Genomic DNA, 24,281 nt, shown 5'->3' with positions numbered 1-24,281 from the left:
CACGATAAATTTCTCAGCCATTGTGCAATGCTTGCACAAGTAGTATTGGACAGGTTAGAGCAATAGTCTGCATACATCACTGTGAAGCTAATGTAAGTATAGTTCTGCGATGGTTTATTTCAGAATTGGATCTTGTTGATTAATATAGGTCAACGCTTTCCTTACCCTTCCTATCTGTCTCCCGATGAATGCCGCTCTCACACTTCTCTCCGCTTTAACGTGGGGCCTCGGTTAATGTAACATTTTGTATGTGTGACATTAAGCTAATATATGGCGCGTCATGAAAACCACGGTGTTATCAACTTAATTGGATTTCATTGTAAATGGGGAGTATTATTTCGCACGAGAGAGACGACCCTTGTTTTTTTGTTGTTTCAAATTCTACTTCAAATGTAACGTTTTGCTTTTAATAATCCTACTTGACTTATCAATGTCACCAGAATGTACCTTTTGATGCGACGACTCTTGGGCACCGATCACAGAGTACACGCATTTGGACCGATTAAGTTAACACTTTGAGTTTTCTGCGATCCGAGCAAGGGAAAGTTACACACATAGAATGTATCGATATATTTGTGCAAAAATGCTGCTCTTATTACAATTTAGCGACATTTTATAGTAATTGTTTTCGGAGGCTGCATGAATCAACACGTGTTGCACGTGTGTGTGGATCTGCGTACATGTACATGTGCGTTTTCGTGTGCATGTCTTCTTCTTCGTATGGCTTGGGAATCGGGTATAGCTTGATGTCGAGGCTAGCGATCCATTCAACGGCTTCAGGTGAGGCAGAGTGAATGGTTGTGATGCCACCGAAAATGGATCTCTCAGGGTTAGGAGTTCAGTCATTGCTTCAGAAGTCGCGTGAAACGACTAGTTTTCCAGGTGGGGCGGGGGGGGCGGATCCGGTTAATGATGGTTTCTATGTATCTGCTGTGAGCTTCCCAGTTGCCCTTCCGCAGGTTCCGCTGTGCTTTTGGCTTTGAGTTTATTGATGGTAATTCGAGGCGGATGTGAATGAGACTTTGGCGATGTTGGGAGTGGGGAAGATGGGCACAGCACATAAGCGGTCGGCCATTGCTGTTGTGGGTCGTGTAATAAAGATCAGGCAAGTAGTCAAAACTAAAACTAAACTATTTAAATGTTGCCAGGTAAGGCCCTTCGAGCGATGTCGCTCTTTTCAGATGCGACCTGGCCATGCGGAGAGAATGCAAACTCCAAATATATAGGCGTCAGGGTTGGGATCGAACCCACGACCGTCCTGTATGCCAGGCGAGGTAGTAAACATCTCACCACAGTGGCGCCCCCGCTTGCAATGAGTTGCTACCCGTGGATGTCAGCTCGGCGGCTGGAGTGGTTGGCTAGGTGAGTTTCTCGCACGGTGACGACACCAACATTCCTGGAAGAAAGTTATACTGCGAGTAGCTCGCGTTTTGCTCGGGATATGTTTTAATAAAACATAATATTATTTTATTATGTTTTATTTGTATTATTTCATTACTTCCCTTCTACGTGACTTTACCAAAAGAACCAAGAAGATGAATCCCTGCAGTCACGAAAGCTTTAAATCGAAACTTCAACACAGAGTTGGTATATTTTTGTTGCTGGTCCTATGTCTCGGATTTGGTGTCCTTGAGTTAATCCATTTCCCAGTGGGTATCTACTGCGTCGACCGGGAGCCCAAAGGCCGGGGTTTGGTCGCCTTCTTGGCAGCATTAGTTTGCAGGGCTCTCAATTGGGAAAACTTGTCTTAACAGGAGGACCACGTGAAGGTTGCCGTCTCCCTCCTTATGGGTTTGTATCAACCAATAACACCTGAACTGTCTATCTTGTGACCTCCTGCCAGCGAGCCTTCAACATTTCACGTGGCCTCAAAGTGCATCTTGCCTCGCGCAAGTGCTGTGGTGATGTCACCACCACTAAGTGGCGAATGGTGGCTGCTGTTGTTGTTGTTTTTGTCTCTATGTGGGGAGCGGTAGTTTAGCGGTCAGCGCACTGCACTACGAACCCGGCGACCCGAGTTCGATTCCCGCCCAAGGCCAACACCGGTGACGATTATCTGAATCGGTCCTGGGCCTCCCCTAGGTAGACTCAGTCTCAAATGAGTACCTGGTGCAGTGTGTAAACATCGGCCACCCATCCCCTCATCTGCCGTGCCGGCCTTCATAGGTGCTCGCGAACAGCACTTGTCCCAACAGTCTGTTAAGGCTATACGGGGGGTTCTGTGTCTTTGTATAATAGGTGGGCCCCACCATAGTAATGCTTAATTTCCACCCATGGCTCAAGGCGACCACAAACAATGAGCAGCTCTCCCTGCTCGTTTTATCATAAAGAAGATGTAATTGCTCAGCATTTGTAATGCTGCACGTCTTAAAAACCCCATCGACTGACAAAATGGAAAGATTGCGAGTTATATCTCTTTCAGGCATCGACTCAGCCCATTATTCCTTCAAGGTTTGAAAAAAGGAATATGACTGTGTGAGAAATCACAAGTCGTCACTCTACCGAGAAGACAGGATCTCTCCGGGGGCATGTGGAGTTTCCACTGTTGGCTGCCACGAGAGATTAGCGTCGTCCAGTTGATCATTTGACCAGAGAGAAACACTTTGATTTTGACGTGCGTTTCAACATTGCATATCCGACTCGCCTGGGCCTGAGATATTGAGGCAGATACGTGAAAAAGGTCAAGATATACAAACGACAGTTACTACATCCACAGCAGCTGCAGCACTGGGTGTGGGCGGTTACCGTATTTTCCCGCATATAACCCGCGGGGTATACCACTTTTTACAAACAGAACAAGACCCTGCGGGTATATGGAGGTGTGGGATATCTGAAATTTGTTTTACACAAAACGCAATTTTTGTGGGTTATATGCGTATGCGGGCTATGTGCGGGAAAATACGATAATTGCCACAGGACGGATATGTGACGGTTAGATATGCGACATTGTGCTGTAACGTATAATAAAACAAGCATAATGGTGGATAAAGTTCTTGGTTAGTATAACATAAATTCCATGATTAAAGTAACTAACTTTTCTGAACCATTGTAATTCACATGTTCTCCCACCTTTGTGGGGAATGTCTTGAGATGGCCATTCCCTTAAACGATTGATGTATATACATTGCATTGAATTGCTGGGAGGAAGTCACGTTCTGTTTTGAACGTTCAGCTGAAGTGACAATCCTGGTCAAAAAGTCTTCTCGCAATACGAACGTGTGCCCCCTTTTGTCACTGAATATCTGGTGATAGAAGCGTTTTGCTCACGTAAGTTGTGATTCTTTTAAAATGCACGCAGTGCGCACTTTTGAAATGGTATACAAACCTTGAATTCGAGTATTACCCAAAACGTAAACATACACTATCTTCGTGTAATTCAAATGTGTTTTTTTCTTCTTCCGTGAGCTGAGATTTAAGGATTCCCAACTGCTCGAATGTGGTTCGTTTGTGCGTATTGCACGTCCAGGTGCCATTTCCCGCTGATGTTTACTTGATTATTTATTTTTCGTTGCCTCCTTCGGGTTTTGAGAGAGTGTTTCCGTTCCCTCACCTGTCATCTGGGGCGCCCGCGACTGGCTGCCGTGTGAGCAGTTGCTTTTGAATTGCTCGCCGTCTCTCTTTGAAGAGTGCTTTGTGGACTCGAGGGTTGCCCGCATCGAGGGGTTGTATCCGTTTAAGGCCGCAATCTACAGCTGCTTGTTTATTAAACATACTTGCAGCTTTTTTAGTTTCAGGTTCTGTTTATACATTTTGTGTTGTTTTATGTTCACTCTGTGTTTTGACTTTAAAAAAAAAATAACCTCGTGCTCACGCTCAGTATTCCTTTGGGTTCATTATGAAGATAATCGAGCCGCACAGCATTATACTCGTTTGCCAAAAATAATAAGAAATTATTAAGTTTACGTGTTCCGCTTGATAATGGGGAACGGCTCTGTCTGCAGTGATGTGAGCGCTAACTGTGGAGATAACTTGCCTGTTTATATAAATACACATACATACACATTGGGGGTGCGGTGGTGCAGTGGTTCAGGCACAGCACTATCAGTTTGACTCCTGTCCATGGTGAACTTCAGTGGCGAATGATGTCTGAAATCTGAATCAGCCCCTTCGCCCCCCACCCACACCTCAGCGACTGGCTGTGGGATGCACGGTAAAGTATGGTTAAACAACCCCCATTACTGACAGGTTGTGGGAAGGCCTTCATCCAGCAATGGAGTAACAAGGGGCAATGAATTATAATATATTTTTTTGCATTGCATACAAAAATGCACGACTCAAATCTGCAGGGCTGCATTGTGACCAGGAGATGTCAGTACAGAAAGTGGTTTCTAAAACAATAAACAGAAAATGGATTATTGGCCCATGGTTGCATGTTTACTGTGTGCGGGTTTTCTCCGGGTACTCGGTTTTCCTCACACGTACCGTAACACTTCTCGACAAGGAGATGGACACATATTTCCTTTCATGACAAATCTGAGATACTTTTGAGACTCAGTGTGAGCCCTTCCTAGATAAATAACGAGCTATTACTACACTTATTCCCACAGCTTTTTACCAGCATCTGGGGTGTTGGGGTCAAGACGGCAGAGCGGTGGTTTCACAATGGACTTAGAACCTTGCAGGATGTCAGAACTAAGCCTGATCTAAGGCTTACCAAGGAGCAAGAGGCAGGTGAGTAAACAAACCCAGGAAAACCTTCTATATTACTCTCCTTGGATAAAAACAAACACTGCTTCACTGCAGATTATATTTGCAAAACCCAGCCAAAGTATAATTCTTCCAGGAAAACATATATGACTAGGGTCACTGATCCATATTTGAAATTTTGGCTCAATCTTGCCACATCCATTGGTGGTTAAAATTTGTATGTGCTCAACAAAAAAAATATAGCCAATGCTTTACTTTATTTCCCCTTAAGAGTTTCATCTTTAACTCTAGGCTGCACCTAACAACTATTTTATGCCCCAATAATGTGTGGGTGTTTATTGTACAATAGATATATAAAGGGCATGTCCAGTGACTTGTGTAATGCATATGTAATTTGGTGAATCTAGAAATGGCTGGTCAGTTAAACGTTCTAAAGAAAGTCAGAAGTACATTTGTGTTTCTACTCAAATTATCCCTGGTCGTGGTCTCATCGCTGTTGGCAGTCATTAGGCACTGATGCAAATTCAAAATTCCTCTGGCATAAGCCAGTCTCTCCATTATTTCACCACTTGTTGACATTTGGTGTTAAATAGTAATTGGGATGCATTAATCGGCGTTTAAACACCGACAGGGATGTTATGAACAACAGCAATGTCTAGACATGTTTTTCCATAATCCAAATCAAATTGCTTTTTATGTTTCCAGAATTTCCCCAATTTTCTTTTAATGAGAGACTTCGAATCTCACAGACCTAATTATGATGGGCTAATCTTGAAGCCTTGTATAATCATGGAATAGTCAAGCAAATTACATAATATGTAGAAGTTTGTGAATTCCTTTCATATCCAAATTAGAATATTGCAAATATTTCATTAGATGCAATTATTTTCAAATATTATTTACGTATCGTCTTTATTTTACGAGAACCCAGTGAGATGAAATTTTCTTTCATAATTAAAGTTATAGAATAAGCTATCATCATACTCATTAGCAATGATTTATCCACTGTTGGATGAAGGCCTTCCCAAGCTACTGTCAATCTCTCATGGCCCTGTCATATACCAATCCAAACTAGCGCTTGCACACGAACCAATGTGTCATCGTTTCCTGTTCATGGTGAATGTGTTCTGGCCTGTGTCCATTCTTTAGTGTCTCTTACCTTTTGTTAGGGGTGGCCCATCACGAAGACTTGATGGAGCCCGTGACCAGCTATGAAGCCAAGGCTGTGTATGAGCTCATCAAGGACACGTGTTCCTCACGCCTTCCTGACACCATCGTCACACTCACTGGTGGATTTCGCAGGTGAGAAAATCTGATATTGCCAGATTAATGACCGGCGATTGATCACAAAAGGTCCCAAGCAGTGCCATAGTTTAAGAGTGTGGCGGCCGGGAGCAAGAGGCCGTCTTTGCGCCCATCCCCTTGCCGCTACGGCACCGGCACCGCACCAACATAAGTTTGAGCCATCAGCTGCCACTGCTTTCTTCTTTTTCAACAATTGTACTACTTCTTATTGTGGCGATGCCCATATGTATGTATGTTAAACTTATTTCGCACCGTAGGTAGCCAGCTGTGGTAATTGGACGTGCCCATGCTACCTACGATACTCGTTCCATGGTTGAAATCTCATATAAAAGTGTTCCATCTGCCAATAAATTTGGTTATAAATAGGTGCATCTGAGTTTGAGTCCTGCAATAAACGTTAAAATGTGTTTATTTTTTTATTTTTATGGGAACTCAATGAAGATTGTCTTTTGTGAGGAATGTGCACATTTCTACTCTTGGATGGTAACAGAGATGATCACAATCCAATACTGCTGCTCTAAAAGCAGGATGAGGCTGCCTCTGATTTCACTTCACTTTACAGGAAGTTAGCAATGATCCTCATGGCGGTTCCTCAGGGTACCAACTAATGAAAAATGGCCGAGGCAATTAAATATTTTATTTCTGAGACACTATTTTTTCCAGGGGTGTACTTAACTCCGCGACTGGGGTACCAATCAATCCGAAATCGGTGCCACACTCCGCGCTGTCGAAACGCAGCGAGGACGATTGCGCCGAAACCCTGAAGACTCGCGGTACGCACCATGGTGGTGCATCGTGTACAGCTCGTCGAGATGAGTCGATTGCCGCATCGCCGACCATCAACAGACTAAAAATTACTGCATCACGGACATTATGCGGGAGCCGGGGTACTATGGTACCCCGGGGTACCGCCATAAGGTTCAATTATTCTGTAATAATTACTTTTTCCCACCATGGGAATGTGGAATTCCTACCAATTGTTCAGGGCTGTCAAAGGAGAGAAGCAATTCCCCATTGCTCAAGCAAGTAGGGAGTTGTTGCAAAACATCTTGCATGAGATACTCCGATGAGGTGACCAGTAGCGGGACAGCAAGTTGGTGTGTGTTTTAAATAAACCAATTCTCGAGTGTTCTGCCCTTTTACTCGGGGATTTGTTCCCCATTGTCCAGAATCATCCCACGTGCTGAATTACTCAGCAATGGATTGGCCCAAAATCTCATCGTTGAACCCTCTTGAAAAGTAGCGTCAAGACTCATTGAAACCTTTTTTTGGTTCGACGCATGAATAATTATATCGTACCTCCGATTAGCATGGGAGGCTATGTATGGTGCAAAAGAAGTTCTACATACATACTGATAATGTTTAGAAACGTGTACCGCACATCGAAGTGAATTTTAAATGGATCTCTCGGAACCCATGTGCTGCAGGCACCCAGATTGTCATAACAATGGGAGACACTTGAGATTAAACACTCCACAGCAGCACAAAAGTAAAATATATTCAATTACAGTGACTCCCCAGCACCAAAATATGTGCATGATTGCAAGTCTTCACACAACCACACAAGGGTGGAGTGTCTAGTTTGGACAGCACAGGTTTTTTTTTTATATATATGGGGGATGACATATATAGCAGACAACTACACTGCGATCTGTATCGGTTTCTATTCTATTCTATTTTGGATTTATATAATGCCCTTTCCAGGGTGCTTTAAATGCAAGCCGACAGCGTTCAGAGAGGGAGGTGATGGAATAGATGGAGGGACAGGCGCTGGGAATGGAGCTGATGTTGCTGGGGTAGGTACGGCAGAATACGGTGGAGTGTGATGGTGAGTGAGGGTGTCTGATGGGTGCAGTGTGGATGAGAGGTAGTGGGGTATGGGGCGCACGCGGAAGTGGTGCAATGGGCATGGATGAGGGTAGGCGAAGGGTGGTAGGGGGAGAGGTCTGATGGCCGGATAGTTGAACTGATGGAGGAGCACAGCGTAGGGCCGGGGGAGAGATGTGGTTAGGTGCACATAGAGAGCGAGACGTTGGAGTCGGGTCAGGAATTAGGGTCGTCGGAGGAAGTTGACTGGGGTGCTGCAGCCTATTATACCCTCGTCTTATAGAACAGATTCCGAATGCTCTTTGCTAGCTATAGTGCAGTCCATCAGCATCTCAGTATTAGAATCAGGTGGTATCACCATTGCGTAAGATCGTTTCTGTTGCTCGATGGGTTACCAGCCTATTGTGAAAGTAAAACACCATAAGTACAGCTTTTTTATTTTATCATACTGTCCTAACTCTTGCTCCTCGAAGCCCCCGGAACACAGGAGAACATCGCACTTCGGTATCAAATCCAGGGCACTCTGCGCGATATTGTAAACCTGTATTAGCATCATGGGCTGATCAGTATCACGCTCGCTGCTTTTTGTCGTCAACCCCGTGATTTGATTTGGGGAGTAGGCCACGTGTGTGCTGGCATCATCGTCCAAATCTGCAACGGTTGAAAATGTTGACTTAAAGCTTTCGTGAATGCAGGAATTCATATTCTTTGGGTCTTTCGGTAAAGTCACTTAAAATTATAACAATAAAATAATGAAAATAATTGGGAAAAAAGTGAATAAAAAATAATAAAAATATCACAACGTTTCGATCGCAACACAAGCAATCGTCATCAGGAGAAAAAAGAGGGGGAAAGCTGCTGAAGCAGGCTGTTTTAAAGGTTTGAAATGGGTGTAGCCCAAGGGTCATAAACGAAGTGGGCGGGGCTATTGATGTTAATGTGAGAAATTTGCAAGATCGGAGAGATTATAATGTCTATGTGACTTTACCGAAAGACCCAAAGAATAAGTTGAAAATGTACCTGCAAAACCACTCCATTTGGAAAAATGAATGGCAACATTGCCCCCCCCCCCCTCCCTACTGTGAAACTTAGCCTCATGGTAATTTCAGCTTGTAACACGCACGGTATTTTCCAACTCTAGAAAAGAGACCGACGACTCAGAGGGGCGAGGAACCGTAGACAAGCAGAAATTAATATCCCCTGCAGGCGGTAAGGTCCTCGGTAGATTAACTTGTTCTTCTTGGTTCTTTCGGTAAAGTCATGTAGAATGAAAATAATAAAATAATTAAAATAAAACGTAATAAAATAATTCTCACGACGTTTCGGCCACAACGCAAGACAGACTCTGTCTTCTCGACAAACCTGTTCTTCACCTGAGGACGGCTGCTGGCGTTGTGGCCGAAACGTCGTGAGAATTATATTATTGTTTTATTTTTATTGTTTTATTATTTCCATTCTACGTGACTTTACCGAAAGAACCAAGAAGATGAATCCCTGCAGTCACGAAAGCTTTAAATCGAAAGATTAACTTGTTATCGGCCAATTGACGAGTGTCTTGTTTACATGTGGGAGGAAACCAGAGTACCCGGAGAAAGCCCACGTGTGCGAGGGGGCAACGCTCTATCCCCGTACAGAAGGAGCGGTGGAGCCCACGTGTCGCTGTACCGCCTTCTCCTGGCTGAGGCATGGCACCTCAATGCCCACGGGAAGGAAGTTGAAAAACTTTTTTGTGATACGCCAACCCTCGCCTCCAGAGCGCTGGATTAATGGCGTGCACCAACATTGACTGGCTATAAATGCTTCGGCTACTGTTACATTAAAATGCCTAAGCTATCCTCAAGACTATTATCTGCTCAGCTGTGGGCAGAAACTTGGTATGCATAATACGTGGTTGATGATTGAATGCTCCATTTTTGATATGAAAGGAATTAAATAACTCAAGTGTGATGCACCGTTGTGCCTGAAGCCCAATTTACCATAATCAAGTACAGAGCAATACATAATAGTGGGCGCCCAAGCCCTGCAATGATTGGCCATTGTAAAGGCTGAATACAAGCTTGAAATTACCCCATTCTTCCTTTAATTCCAATGCTAATTACAGGCTTGCCACAAGTAAAGCTAAATAAAGGTTAATTTTGACTGGATGTCATAACCAAAACAATATATTTCCTCGACTGTTTGAAAAGGTTGGTATTTAAATTGAGTTTTGTTTGTTTTCAAGCAGCTCTGTAATGTTATTATTGTGTTTACTTAATCGGTATCGGCAGGGAGGGGGGCATTTGACTGCAGCGAGTTGTAAACGGTAAAAGTGCAGCTCCGCCATAGCTCGCTCACGCTATGAAATGTTAAAATACAAAAAATACTATTTTTATATTAGCAGGTAAGGCCCCATTGAACTACGTAACTTTTTTTTTAAATCCTTTATATTAAGTTCACTTGCGCGCTTGCTTGCTTGCTTGCTTACGACCGTGCAAATCTTTCGGTCGTTTTTTAACCCACTTCCCGTGATCCAATCGAGCTGACATTTTCCACACAGACACGTTGTGCGAGACAATTAATGTTCGTGAAAAAAAATTCCCAAAATGTTACACTTTTTAGGCAACAAAATATTTATTTTACATATATTCAAATAGAACGCACAGTGTAAGAGCCCAGAGCGTAACCCCTCCACAGGCCGTGGCGGAGTAGCGAAGTTGGTAGCGCCCTCGCTTCCCATGCCAAAGGTCGCGGGATCGATCCCCGCGTCCTCCACAGGCGAATATATTTTTAAATCCTCTATATTAAGTTCGCTGCCACGCATATAAAGGGTTTATAGTGAAAAACTTTGTTTTTACGGGTTATACTTATTAGAAGCGACGTGGCCACAAATGATAGGTCAATGAAGTGGCTTATCATGCATGCAATGGCGGAGCCAGGATTTTCAGGTAGGGGGGGGGAAACCCTTCCAGCAATGAAAAATGATAGAGGAGTTGTTAGTGAGTAAGGACTTGTCGCTTGCTTTTTATTCGACGCGTGTGCGGCGATGGCGCAGCCATCGATCGAGGGTCGAATTCGAACCGCGTTGTGTGATCGGCATCGCGCTCGCTGAAGATGAATGCCTTCAGGGAAGTCGTGTGCTGTGTACGCAACTGCGCACAATTCTGTGAGTCACTTATAACTGCTTTGCCGTTACTTATTGCCAATTATGGACTATTGTCCTATCATCTCATAGAGTCCTTGGCACATAATAATATGCTACACAGTGGCAGTGGGGGTCGCAAAATGCCGATTTATCTCCATACATATAAAAGGCAAAGTTGTGTTATGTGTCTGTTCAAAATGTTTAGCGTACTTTCCGACATGCAACAAACTTGAAATTTGCCATGTGGGTACTTTCCAGACTGTACACCATGCAAACATTATAAAAATACACTTTTGATTTTTTTGGGGGGGAGCTCAATAATGCATATAGTTTTTGCACGGCAAGTGAGCTGTGACGTCGAATCTGTCATGTGACCCGCGCACGTGGAAGCGTAACGCATTGTAGTGTAGCGGGTAGCGTGCCGCGCTACGAACCCGGCGACCCGAGTTCGATTCCCGCTCACGGCCACCACCGATGATGATTATTTGAACCGGTCCTGGGCCTCCCCTAGGTCGACTCAGCCTCAAACGAGTAACTGGTGTGGTGTGTGAACATTGCCACTGGGCGCGGGCGTGGTGAATCCAAGTCCTGGGCGAAGCCGGGTAATAAAGCTTGTTACTAATAAACTGGTAGCCAGATACTCTAAATGCACGCCGATTCTAAATGTGGATGGAGGGGGGACAAAACGGGAGGACCCAGAGAAAAATCCCACGCGGTGCAGTCGCGCCGCAGCTCGCGAGCGCGAGTGGAAGGGCCTCTGCTAGGCAAGGACCTCTACAGAGCCCTTCTGCAGCAGTGGTTCTCAACCTTCCGTTTGTATCCCTTGTATCTCCCCCCGCCGCCCCCTTGTTGAATTTTGTTTCAACCGGGTAACCCCCACACACCCACCTCCTCTCCTGACCCAACATGGTTCTGAGAAATAAATGTATGAATAATTAACGCGAATATGTTCACCAGTTGTCTGTTTTGTGAGGTATCCAAAATAGCAAGTAACTGCAAGCGAATAAAAAAATGTGTTCACGCTCGCCGGTTACTCTTGGAAACCACATTATTTAGGATCGATGAGTCTAGAAATGTCTTTTATATCATTCTAGGTTGTCAAATGGATACAATTTTTATCATAGTTATTTTATATTGGCAGATTTATACACAATTATTCACCACTCATGTATTTTACACATTTCTAAATCAACTCACCTACCCCTGGGACATTGCCACGTACCGTCAGGGGTCCGTGTACCTCTGGTTGAGAACCACTGCTCCAGAGCGTATTTGGCCTACTCTTCCATGCTGGCCAGACATTTTGGAAGCAGTGGAAGCACCCACACTTTACTCCACTGCACACAACCTGCCGATTAACTAAATGTGGTGTACTTATGTAGGATTCTGAGTGGACTGAGTCAGAGGGATTTAAGAAACATTCCCATAGTTTCAACTGGCATGCCGGGAGATCCAACCGGTGACCTCTGGGTTGCAAGTCCACCGTGCTGTTGCACTATATCAGCATCCCTTTGAGTGGTTACCACTAACACAATTATACATATCGTTCAGCAAACCAATTTACTTTATGCAATTTACTCATGACTTCCTTTCCCTGAAAGTGAGTGTCTTGATTTACGTGATGATTTGTCTTTGGCTACCAACCCTGCTGCTAATACACTATATTTCTGACGTGTATTTTTCCTGGCGGCATCTTCATTGAGAATGTTCGTTTATAGAACACTTCTAAATTGTACTACATTGTGCGAAGTCAACAGTGGTTTGCCTGTACGGCAGCTGGTCCACACCATATGAATAAAGAATTGAGGCCCAGTCATGGAGATGAGCATCACCCCCAGGCTCACGTGAGCCGGGAGACACTTTTACTTTTGACTTTGTAGCCATAACACTTAACGTATAGCTAAAAAAAAAACACATTTGTATTAACAGCTTCCCATAACCAATCCACCACATTGGAAACATATGCAGTCGGATAAGGGATGAGTTTACGTGTCGCATTCCGAGAACCAATTGAAATGGATGTAATGTAACATTTGACCGGCAATAATTACGTTACACTGCCATGTCCTGCAGGGATGTGGCCGCAAAAAGCGCGCGCCCCCATGTGTTGCCGATTTAGCGTGGAGTTTCAGCCGCTGTTCGATCCTGTGTTTGTGCACCGTATCAGCAAAAAACTTGCGCCTTCCGCTGCAGAGATTAGCAAAATGCCTTCCTGCACGTTCAGCAGTCACACGCCCAATTAATGGCATGTAGCTCAAGAACTCTCTTTCTTGCAAAACTTTTAAGTGTCCACTTTGGGTAAAAAAAAAGCTTCTGCAAACACATATTCTCTCATCCTCTGGCTGGCTCAGTTGGATATTTTTACTGCTTAAGCACAAAGTGTAAAACAAAACTATTACTTTTTTAAAGGATGGAACAATTCCTCCCAATATAATTTGAACTTCTCTGTATTTCGTCAGTGTTTTCAGTGGTTATCATTATGTAACAGACTTAATATTGGCAGTGAGCAACGCATGATGGGTTTTATGAAGGGACGTTGCATATCACAGTCGAGTTTCAAGTGAAAAGAAATGTAGGCTCTTGCATAAAGTGCTTAACGGATTGATTGGGAGGGGTGAAGTTACCCATGCTTCACCCCACCCCTCGTGGATCAGACGCAAAAGCGGACGTGCAAATTCAACCACTCACTCACTAACCCACTCATCCATCACACAACTCCGGTCATCCTCGCAGCTGCTTTTGGCTAGCTACCGAACAAAGATGGTCACTGCATCACGTGCTTTTAGATTCGCTTATACGGCCGTCTGGAATGCTCCTCCGATATTAGGAAGCCACTGGAGCTGTACACTTTTAAGTCTAGATTGAAAACTAATTTATTCAGAAGTGCTTTTTGTGTTTAGTTTGTTGTCCTTCCCCCGCACCTCCCATTAGCACGGTTGGCTACGTACGGTGCAGAAGAAGTTCAACACACATACAGTCTGGACCCAGATGGAAATTGAACCCGGTTACTCAAGGTTGAGAGACACTTACCTCCCATGCTACTTCATGTGCGTTCTATTCCATCTAATCTTACGGTGTTACGGGACATGCCGAGCCGCTAAGCTTGGCTTGATTGGCCGAAATGTGCATTTGGTGATGTCTCGCGTGTGCCTGGGCCAATCGTGTCGCACTAGCAAGCGACGCCTGCTCGCTATGCACGGTGCTTGGAGGTTAATTGAGACAGCAGTTAAGTGGTTGTGTTCATGACAATAGGTCAAGAAGGTCACGCGACCAACGGTCCTTGCGCAGTCTTTTGCGGTTGGCATTAATCAGGAGAAACGTGAACACAGCGCAAAAGTGAAAATAAATAAAGCGACTGATTTTAGAGGACCACGATATGTTTTATCAGAGGAATGTCCCGCTGCTAAAACACGTCACAAACAATAGCGCGGCAGGATGGCGCAGTGGCAACACTCATGCCTCACACCCAGAAGTGCATGGCTTCTCTTGCCTTTCTGTGTAGAGTTTGTATGTTCTTCACCTGTTCTGCATGGGTTTCCTCTTGATTCGCTGGTGTAACTGGCCAAATATTCCAATGCTGAAGAATTACCTGCATATTACAAAACTGGGATTACAGATAGCAACATCGCCCCCCCCCCCAACTGGGAAAAAAGTTGGCAGGACCCTCATTAAAGAGAGTCTTGAGACTGAGGCTTTCCTGAGTAAGCAAGCATAATGAATACTTTCGATTTAAAGCTTTCGTGACTGCAGGGATTCATAATAAAATAATTATTTTATTATGTTTTATTTTTATTCTTTTATTACTTCCCTTCTACGTGGCTTTACCGAAAGAACCAAGAAGATAATGAATACTCTTTGGTTCTTTCGGTAAAGTCACCTAGAGTATTAAATAAAATAAATCACGACGTTTCGATCGCAACACAAGCGGTCGTCCTCAGTGGAACTGCTGGATTATATTTTTTACGTGACTTTACCAAAAAGAACCAAAGAGTATGGTTTCCTGCAGTCACGAAAGCTTCAAATCAAACATAATTAATCATAACACTATGTAACACGATTTTTGTTCCTGGGTAATAAGTGTTATTTGCTAATTGCTTCTGCCTCAAAAGTATAGAATATGTCTATTATTCCCCACCAAAAAATAATACATTTGTTACACAGTGTTATTAATGGAGTGAATTATTAACTTTTTTTTGTGTCCTGGTCACAAAAGCAAAGTTTGTGTGGAATAATAGCCATTTTCTGTACTTTTGAGGCATAAACAATTGGAAAATAATACTTACTACCCAGGAATAAAAAAAAAATAGATTTTTTTTCTTACACAGTATAATCATAATATCACCTTGTTATATGTGAAAACATACTAGCTGGTGGCACTGCTTCCAGAGCACTTAAGTTGCACTTGGAAGCCAGCAGCTTCAAACCCCGTAGGGAGTGCCACTTTGTGGAAGTGAGCAGTGGTCATCCTGTAGAGAGACTGGCTCCTGCCACGGGAACGTGGAATGTCCACCACTGGTCCAGTGCCATCAATGGTGATCAGTGCCGCCTCATTGGTTATTTGAGCAGGGAAGCACTTTTCCACTTCAAGTGTGTAATACATCTTATAGTCCACTATAGACCATTTATTGGCAGGTGTCTTGACAACTTGTTGTGGTGCAGCATTTTTGGCAAACAAATAAATATGAATATACCTTTGTTCATCTGTCCAAGTTAAGGTAAAAATGTATTTTAGTCCATTAGCTTGTGGGCCCTTCTAGCCTTCTAGAAGAATGTTTAAATAAGAAAACTTGACTGGTTTCAACTTTCCGTGTCTCATCAGTAGTCAGCCTTGAAGGTACTGGTCTGCAAAGCCCATAGGCACCAGCAATACAACGTGCATACTTAACTTGGATGTGGAGAGAGGAACAGAGGTCTATTTATAATTTAGCAATGATATTGCTCGCAAAACTATCACAACCCATGTTTGACTTTGTCTTAAACACACACATGTAATTTTGGCTGGGTTATCTTGAGTTCAGGTGCTATAATCCATTCGTGTGAATTTATAGATATCAAACCTGTGCTGAATTTAAAATATACATCCGTGCATATTCATACATACAAGACAAATATCCTCTTTTTAGCCATCTACATTCCTAGAGGAAACGCCGTTAGCGAGTATTTATTTAAGGTGGCATTGCACGTGACCACATTTACAGTACAATTTGGGAATAATAAACCACATCTCAATATGCTGCACTCATGGAATAACTGGGGCATGGAGATAATTTACAGGAAGCTTTTTTTTCAGAGCCTAGGAAAAGAAGGGTTAAAATGCTGCAGGCCATAGAGGGAAATGAGATAATGGTAAAGTAAAGCTGCATATGATTACACTTCATACAGTCGACCGTGACTTCGTTTTTGTGGCCAGCACAATCCATGCCAAGCAACCTTTGCATCTGTCTCAAAGACAGATATGTGAAGGAGACATATTGTCTGTTTATCTATTTCGTTATTAATATTCTCCACAACGAAGCTAATGATTGTTTTGAGTTATGTATCGTATAATTACGTGTCAAACGAAGACCATGTCTTGAAGAGAGAGAGTCCTTGCCTCTAACATTTGGCATTGCACCAGCATTGATTTAAGCAAACCTGACTCTGTCAATGAGACAGTCAGGTTTGCTTGCATTGAATCAATGCTGCTGAAATTACTCACTCCCAGAAGGCCATGGGTCTGATCGATTATCTAAAGAATACTTTTATATTTTCCACGTGAAAATACAAATATATGAAAGAGACATTGTCTGATTATTTATTTTGGTACCACACCACGTGCTACTTTCATGCTCCGTCGACCCTTCTACCTCCTCCCTTTCTCTTGCATTCCCATTGTTTTCTAGATCACAGCTAGGATCACCTATTGTTACAAATGTTTATCCTCTTCTGGTCTCTGGCTGTGATCTGGCGGTGCGTTTTCCTGCTGTTGAAAATACTAATACATTTTAAATAGTCCAGTCAACCTAGGAGATGTCCTGGCTAGGCAAAGACAACGATCCTTCATATAGCCTTAGCAGACTGTTGGGGCAAGTGCTGTTAGCACCAATGAAGGCCACCACGGTACACGAGGGGTGGGTGGCCGCACCATGCCCGACCGCCTTTGTTTCCCCAGTGGCGATGTTTTACACACCGCACCAGATACTCATATGAGTCGACCTAGTGGAGGCTCAGGACCGGTTCAGATAATTGTCACTGGTGTTGGCCATGGGTGGGAATCGAACTCTGGTCGCCGGGTTCGTAGCGCAGCAAGCTAACCACTACACTACCGGTCACACACACACACACTTGTGTGCATGCATGCACATGCCTATACAGGCATATCCTGGCCTGCATCTTATTTTAAAGAACGTGGCGGTGCGTCTGCCCGTCTTGTGCACGCCATCGCAGAGGCAAGCCCAGTGGGCATGACGCGGACCTGCTCATCACTCACCCAGAGGAGGGCCGAGAGATCGGGCTGCTGACCTGGCTGCTGGAGGAACTGCAACACCAGGTAACGCGGGGCAAGAATTACGGCCTGACCGTGCTGCTGACAAGTGTCCTGAGAGGCCCCATGCACACGTACTGCCACAATGTGGCACTCAACTTAGAGGGTTTGAAGCAAGGGTGGCACAGTCGGGTTTTTTACAATCCGGTTTAATTGTCTTTCTATATTAAACCCGATCATCTGAGATTGGGAGAAATTCGGTTTAATTGGTTTTAATTGCAGAACCGCACTTCGCCAACTTCTCAACGATGGGCTCCATCCATTCCAAGCTAAGGAACTCACTGGCGCCCACGATTGTGGAGAAGCTCGTGTTCATCAAGACCAACCTGCCCGCCGCATTCTACGACTACCCCGTGCCCGACGGCCCCCCGAGTACGATAGCAGCACCGACGAGGAAGCAGCCTAAGCCTATCAGAATTTCGTATTCATTAAACCAGCTTTTAATTCCCCGAAATCGGGTTTAAGTGTATTAAAGAAAAAACCCGATGCCTGCCGCTGGAAAAATCGGGTTTTTTCCACCCATGGTTTGAAGTCGCTGGCTTCCAAGTGCAAGCCGAGTGCTGGAGCCGCAGCGCCCATTGCCTTGTATTGTTCCGCGTGTGAGGAGGTCGTATTATGATTGTTATCATCATCATTCATTACATGTGCTTACCCAGGAGAGCCTCCGTCTAAAGACTGCTGTGACGCATAGATAGAGAAACTCGTGCAGAATTAATTCCATAAACTTAGACAGGCATTCAATGTAGTTGATTGGCCTGAAATAGCAACTGAATGAGTGCATCAATGACACAGATGATGCATTTAATTGTGAGGCATGTAGGTAGAGGGATGTGCATAATGAAAAAATTAACTGTGTTGTGCTCATTTTTCAATTATGGGAAATTACAAAATAACCTGTCAGGGTGGTTTGTTTAATTCGCCAAATAAATGTACATTTAACCCATTAACCAAGAGGTATTCCACATTAAAGTACCCTGGTAACATTTGTTTAATCATGGCAAATCTACATGTACGCACATATTATATTTCATACCATTTCACTTAGTGTCAAAGTATAAAGCGATCTTGATGTTGTAAGAATGTAAGTTTGCTTTTCTTTGCGGGTAACGTAAATAATTATTTATAATTGTAAAACATTGAGAGATTAAGACAGATTTAGAAAAAGATCGATGAAGCACTCTGTCGAGTAGATGAGCCTTTAGTCTTTATTTAAGGGAGAGGATGGGACAGAGGGAATTCGATTGCTGATGTTCTGATCTCATTCTGCAGGTATTGTTGGGACTTTAAGCAAAACAATTATTCATTTTAATGTTCTTCTGTTGATACGTAAAAATACGTTGATATAATTGATATTCCGAACTAGCGATTAAAATATGTCAGAATAACGCTGGTCACAATGGTCCCTTTGACTATGATGACAACAGCAACAGTGTACAACACACGGCTGCCAATCAAACTGTAAAATATAGGTGCATTTTTCTTTGAAATTCTTTGGTCGCAAGAGTGAAATGGATTTTCAGCCCAAGCACCACTTTGCTGGCTTTCAATGAAGAGATAAAAAAGTGCATAGGGATCATACCATTTCACTGGGTCGCAAAGCCTGAAAAATAGCGGCTGCATCTTCAGCTTTCATGCTTACATGCAACTCGTACAATGTCAAACAAATAAAATGCCCCTAAAAAGTGTCTACACTGCCGTATTTCGCTCCACATTCATCATCCTGCACAAACGCTGCAATGGCAACGTTTTAGTAATTTATAAGTCGTATAGGGCTGTGTTTATGGAGGAGGTACATAATCCACTCGGCACTAAAAAAATCTTTGCAAGCTGTTTCATGTACAATTCCATTCACCTTTACATTGGCTAGTCTGCAATGAAACTGGTGTGTGCATCAGTTGTGGTGGAATATTTTGCGGTTGTCTCTTATTCATCGCAACTTCTCTCGCAATTTTATGAATGCCAGGCTAAATTCCACATTGAGCATGCAGGCTCCATGTCTACGACCAATGCATAAACGTATCTTAAACACAACGTAATATGTTCATGAACACATCAATAATGCCGAGGAGTCAACGGCAGGCGAAAGGGGCGCTGCGCCCCAGTGTCCATTTGTTTTATGTGGGGTGTTCACGGGTGTTCACTTTATAGCACTTGCCGTGGCATTCCGCAGGATGAAAAGGGGCCCCCTTGGGGTGTGCTGTTCGTGTGTGCAGGTGATAGACAAAAAGCCAACGGCAAAAGTGTCTCCCCTGCTTAAACGAGCATGAGAGCGGCACTAATTTCCATTGACAGCACTGAGCCGGCAGAGAAAATTTCGTATTTTCATGCTTGGAGCCAGTCCTCTCCGTAGGATGACCACTGTCGGCCTCTCACAAATCTAAGAATATAATTTTGACAAACATACTGCGATTTGAAGCTTTTGTGACTGCAGGAATTACTCTTTGGTTCTTTCGGTAAAGACGTTTATATTTAAGGCCTCGACAGAGAGGCATTGGGTCTCGTGTGTGTCTATGTTGTGTGTCTCTCTCTCTGTGTGTCTCTGTGTTGTCTCTCTCCGCTTGTGTGTCTCTCTGTGTGTCTCCGTGTCTGTGTTTTGTCTCTCTCTCAAATTTAGGTCGACCTGATGACGGTTGCTTGTGTTGCATTCGAAACGTCGTATTCCATTATTTAATTTATTTTCTTTCGACGTGACTTTACCGAAAGAACCAAAGAGTAAACATACTGTGTTTGGTCATGGGGGTTTTTTGGCCATGCTTCACCATTCTCAGCACTGTGGGTTGGTGAAGGGCGTGGGGGGGGGCAGGACAGGTTCAGGTATTGCTCTCCATTAATGTTAGCTGTGGCCAGGAATTGTGCAGTGCGCTAACCACTGTGCCACTGCTCCACCATCCAGGCTCATTACTTATGCAAAAATACCCACAGAGGAATTGGTAAAATATCCCAGTCAGATCCCTCTTCATAAAAGGAGCCGAGGCTCAGCGAGGCTTTATTAGTCAAATGAATAAATCTTACCGTTTTACTTTTCTGTTTACTTTGATATTGAATTGCTTTGGGTGATGGGAGGAGACATGGAAAACGTAGGGATATACTTTAAGTCACAGGTCCATTGCTATAGAGTGCAAGTCTTAAGCATGTCGATAGCCACACCTGTGATTGCCTTTCCTGATTTTTCAGTCACGTGCAATGCACTTGTCCCCAATGTTAGCAGGAGTTCAGATGCCAAATGCTGCCACCATATATTGTCAGTCCATTGAGGCTCGAACAAGAACACAATAATTTATACCTTTCCCATCACCATGCATTCACCAGGTGTATCTACAATCGTGAGATTCTCAGGGTTTTTGCTAAATATTTTTTTGAAAGGGACATTTTAGCCAATTCGTAATCGAGTGATGTATATGGATAGGAAACCCCCACGTATGAGGGAGGAACACTCAATTCTAAGCACATAGGTCGCCAACCTACTGGATGCACTGCCATCCCGTAACTACAAGTTCTAGTTCATGTATTAGGTGTAGCCCTGCGAGCCATTCGGCTCTTGAATCGGGTGCAACCGCAACAAACAAAAAAACAAAAACATGAACAAGAAAACATCTTAAAGTGACTATGTGCAAATAGAAAATCCAAGAAAATACAGCAAAATATTGTAGAAAAAGCACCGTACACCAACACTGTGTGCAAAAATCCCAGTGGGATGCATCTACCTTATAGCGCTGCAGGTTGGGCGTCTAACGCACGGCGATGTAGGTATGTTTCACCTACTCGGCATTCACAGTGCAGGCTGACGAGCACGCCACCTTGCCTAACACAGGGAAATCAATGCTTAACTGAGTTCCATCAATGTGTTGTGGCTCAAACGAGAGTAAAGTCACACCTGCAAGAGCTGTGCTCTTAGCAGCAGTAACCAGTCACAGTCAATATGTGAGATTTTAGGGAGCCAACATTCTGCTAAAAAAGTATTCTCTTTTACAGCCTCCCCCAAACCTAGGAGCATTTCAGTCTCAATGCTCCAAAGCAAACATGCCCTTGCGTGCACCGCATACTATTAAGCATATTAATAATGTCATGCAATTTGTTGATTAGAAAATATATGCTACGGAGCACTTTTTATTTAATATTTATCTATCTGCCGATAATTTTACATCCGCCACCGAGGTGGGTGGTGTTTGGAAATGAACATTTATTATGTTCATTTTTAAATCGTGTCCTTTATCGAGTGTTGATCGCTCAAAATAATTGATCCAACAAAAAATATTGATAATTAAATGATCTTGTCTGGCAGCGTGCGCGTGTGAGTGCACACACGGCTGTTGTATTAATACATGAATAAAAAAAATTCCCAAGTCATTTTGCATGCTCCCCTGCTCTTTATAGCAGGGGTGCGTGCGATTCGCATGTGTGCATTTTGTTTAATTCAGCCAGACAGATTATTATTGGCCGCAGGATGGGGGAGTGGAGGTGTGACATGACGGCACAAATCAATTAAAAGACGCGAATGCACGGTGCAACGAAAAACGTGGTGAAAGGCCTGCGCTATAACAACTCCTGAGCCACACTGCACATTGGAGATTCATGCTTTTGCTTCCCAAACTTACACAAGGAAATCATTGCAATTGCATGGACATAGCGTTGCGTTGCAACGACGGTCACCTTTGCTAAATAAAGTCGTTTAGTAAAAAGACATTTGTGTTACGCGCGCAAACCTATATTGTGAATTATATAAGTACACGTACCACCATTTTTGTCAGCTGGCTGACTGCTGGTTAGGGCCTCCCCCAGCATGAAGTACCAGGCAGTACTCCGTGCTGGTCAACGTGGGTTGGTGAAGGCGGGCAGCAGAGACAGTTCAGGATCGGATTTTGCTGCAGCATAGACCCACAACAGCGTACAGTACATCTGTTTTGTGCACTGTGGTCGCCAATCCAATACTAATAGAGGCTCAATCTCTGCTTATCTTCAGATGTTTGATTAGATTGGGCGCATTCCAAGTAATTTGGTCATAAGAGAATGAAGTATATTAGTAAACCAGGTTAAAGTTCCACACATGTTTGTAATTTTTTTGGCTGGATGTGGTTTACTATTACGACTATTACTATTTTTTTTATTACCAGGTAAGGCCCACTGAGCTTTATAGCTGTTCTTCAGATGTGACCTGGTCACAAATGATAGCTCAACAGAGTGGATTTTGTGCAAGTTCAAAGCAGCCAACTACTCTAGACGCACGTTTCTAAATGTGGAGGGAAAACCCGGAGGTCTCGGAGAAAAATACACTCGACCACGGGAAGACGTGCAAATTTCAAATATGCTGGAGTCAGGGTCAGGATCAAACCCACGACCTCCTGTATACCAGGCGAGGTAGTTAATATCTCCTAGCCACCGAGGCGCTCCGTTTAGTGTGCTTGCCTCACAACTGGGAAGTTCTGAGTTTAAATCCCCAGTTTTGCCCATCATTCCCCTAAATAGATTGAATGATTTGCACTTTGTGGGAGGTCAAAATGGTTGTCCTGTGGAGGGAACGGCCCCCATCACAGGATCCACAGAGATAATTTCCCCCCCTCCCCACTCCCCATCACGGGAAGGCACAATTTCCATTGCTGCCTCAGGGCCACCAGTAGAGATGGGGTTCCGCTCCATTGATTGCATTGAGACATTAATTTTATTAAGACTGTAACAAAAATGTAACAGAGTATAATAATAATAAAAATTGGTACAAACTTTCAAGCTTGTATTATTTTACATGTGATGGAAAGGTTTATGCTGCACGGAATGCATTTCACGGGAGAATGACCAAAGGCAACAACTTTTGAAGCGGCCTTTCTCAAATTTCACCTTTTTAACATGTGTGTGTAAATGTCTATACATATATAGGTCGACTCAGCCGCAAATGAGAACCTGGTGCGATGTGTAAACATCGCCACGAGGGAGACAAAGGTGGCCGGGCGTGGTGCTGGCCACCCTCCCCCTCGTGTGCCGAGCCGGCCTTCATATGTGCTCGCTAACAGCACTTGCCCTGACAGTCTGTTAGGGCTATACGGGGTTTGTTTTTGTCTATATATACAAACGAGCTTTTTTGCCCGTCCAAGGAGGGGTGTATTTTGCAGAAAATCTGAAATATTCAATACTAAGTGTAAATTTCCACGCGGACATGAATATTAATTAAGACGGGGGGGGGCTCTTTTGCAGTGACGTCACGCATGGATGTAGCACTGTGCTGCTTAGATTTCTTTTTTACCGTCACTTTTTGTAAAGAAACGTCATATTTGAAGCGACTTTGCGTAATCAATTATTTAATTCAGCTCCTCTGCGTGAGTGTAAAAATCCACCCACTCATGAATATTATTGAGGGGGGTGGGCCTCATGTGGAGTGACGTCACGCGGGGGGGGGGGCTCATGTGGATTGACGTCACGCCCGGGACGGACAGACATTTCTGGGCAATTATATTCGGTAATATACGAAGGGGCCCAGGATGCTGCCGCTGCGTAATGGTGAACACACTGCCATGCAGAGGTCACCGGTTCAATCTCCTGCTGTGGAGGTTAAAACAATGGGGCACGTTTCTTAAACCCACCCCCAACCGCCTCTGTCCATGCCGGCAGTTTAAAAAGGAAGACCACATTGAGTCGATAGGCAGGTCGCGTATGGTGGGGTAAAGTGTGGGTACTTGCCACCTCTTCCAACATGCGTGGCCTGCCTGGAAGTTTAGGCCAAATGCCCTCCAGAGGATATGTTAGCGCTGCCTCTAATGGAGGATCTTCTGCCAGCAGTGGCGAGACCCGAGCAATTGCAGGGCCTCACTTTTATCTTTGACGAATGAGCTGGCGATGGCCGCACACGAAAGAAGAAGGTGCCCTCCCCTC

The 24,281-nt window shown here is 43.9% G+C and overlaps 1 protein-coding gene across 1 annotated transcript in view; it reads left to right on the top strand.

The window, feature by feature from the left end:
- The window catches only part of LOC133345621 (DNA nucleotidylexotransferase-like), a 76,245-nt gene that overhangs the window by 28,886 nt on the left and 23,078 nt on the right, over window positions 1-24,281 (top strand). The window contains 3 exon segments of the mRNA XM_061556549.1: window positions 4,548-4,671; window positions 5,817-5,949; window positions 17,327-17,429. Of these exon segments, the coding sequence (XP_061412533.1) occupies window positions 4,548-4,671; window positions 5,817-5,949; window positions 17,327-17,429 (360 nt within the window).

Source organism: Lethenteron reissneri, chromosome 22, assembly GCF_015708825.2.
Source record: "Lethenteron reissneri isolate LAM-NWPU_2019-01 chromosome 22, ASM1570882v1, whole genome shotgun sequence".
In the NCBI taxonomy this organism is placed as follows: Eukaryota; Metazoa; Chordata; class Hyperoartia; order Petromyzontiformes; family Petromyzontidae; genus Lethenteron; species Lethenteron reissneri.
Note: the sequence above shows the minus strand (reverse complement) of the source record. Positions and strands in the feature narration are given on the sequence as shown.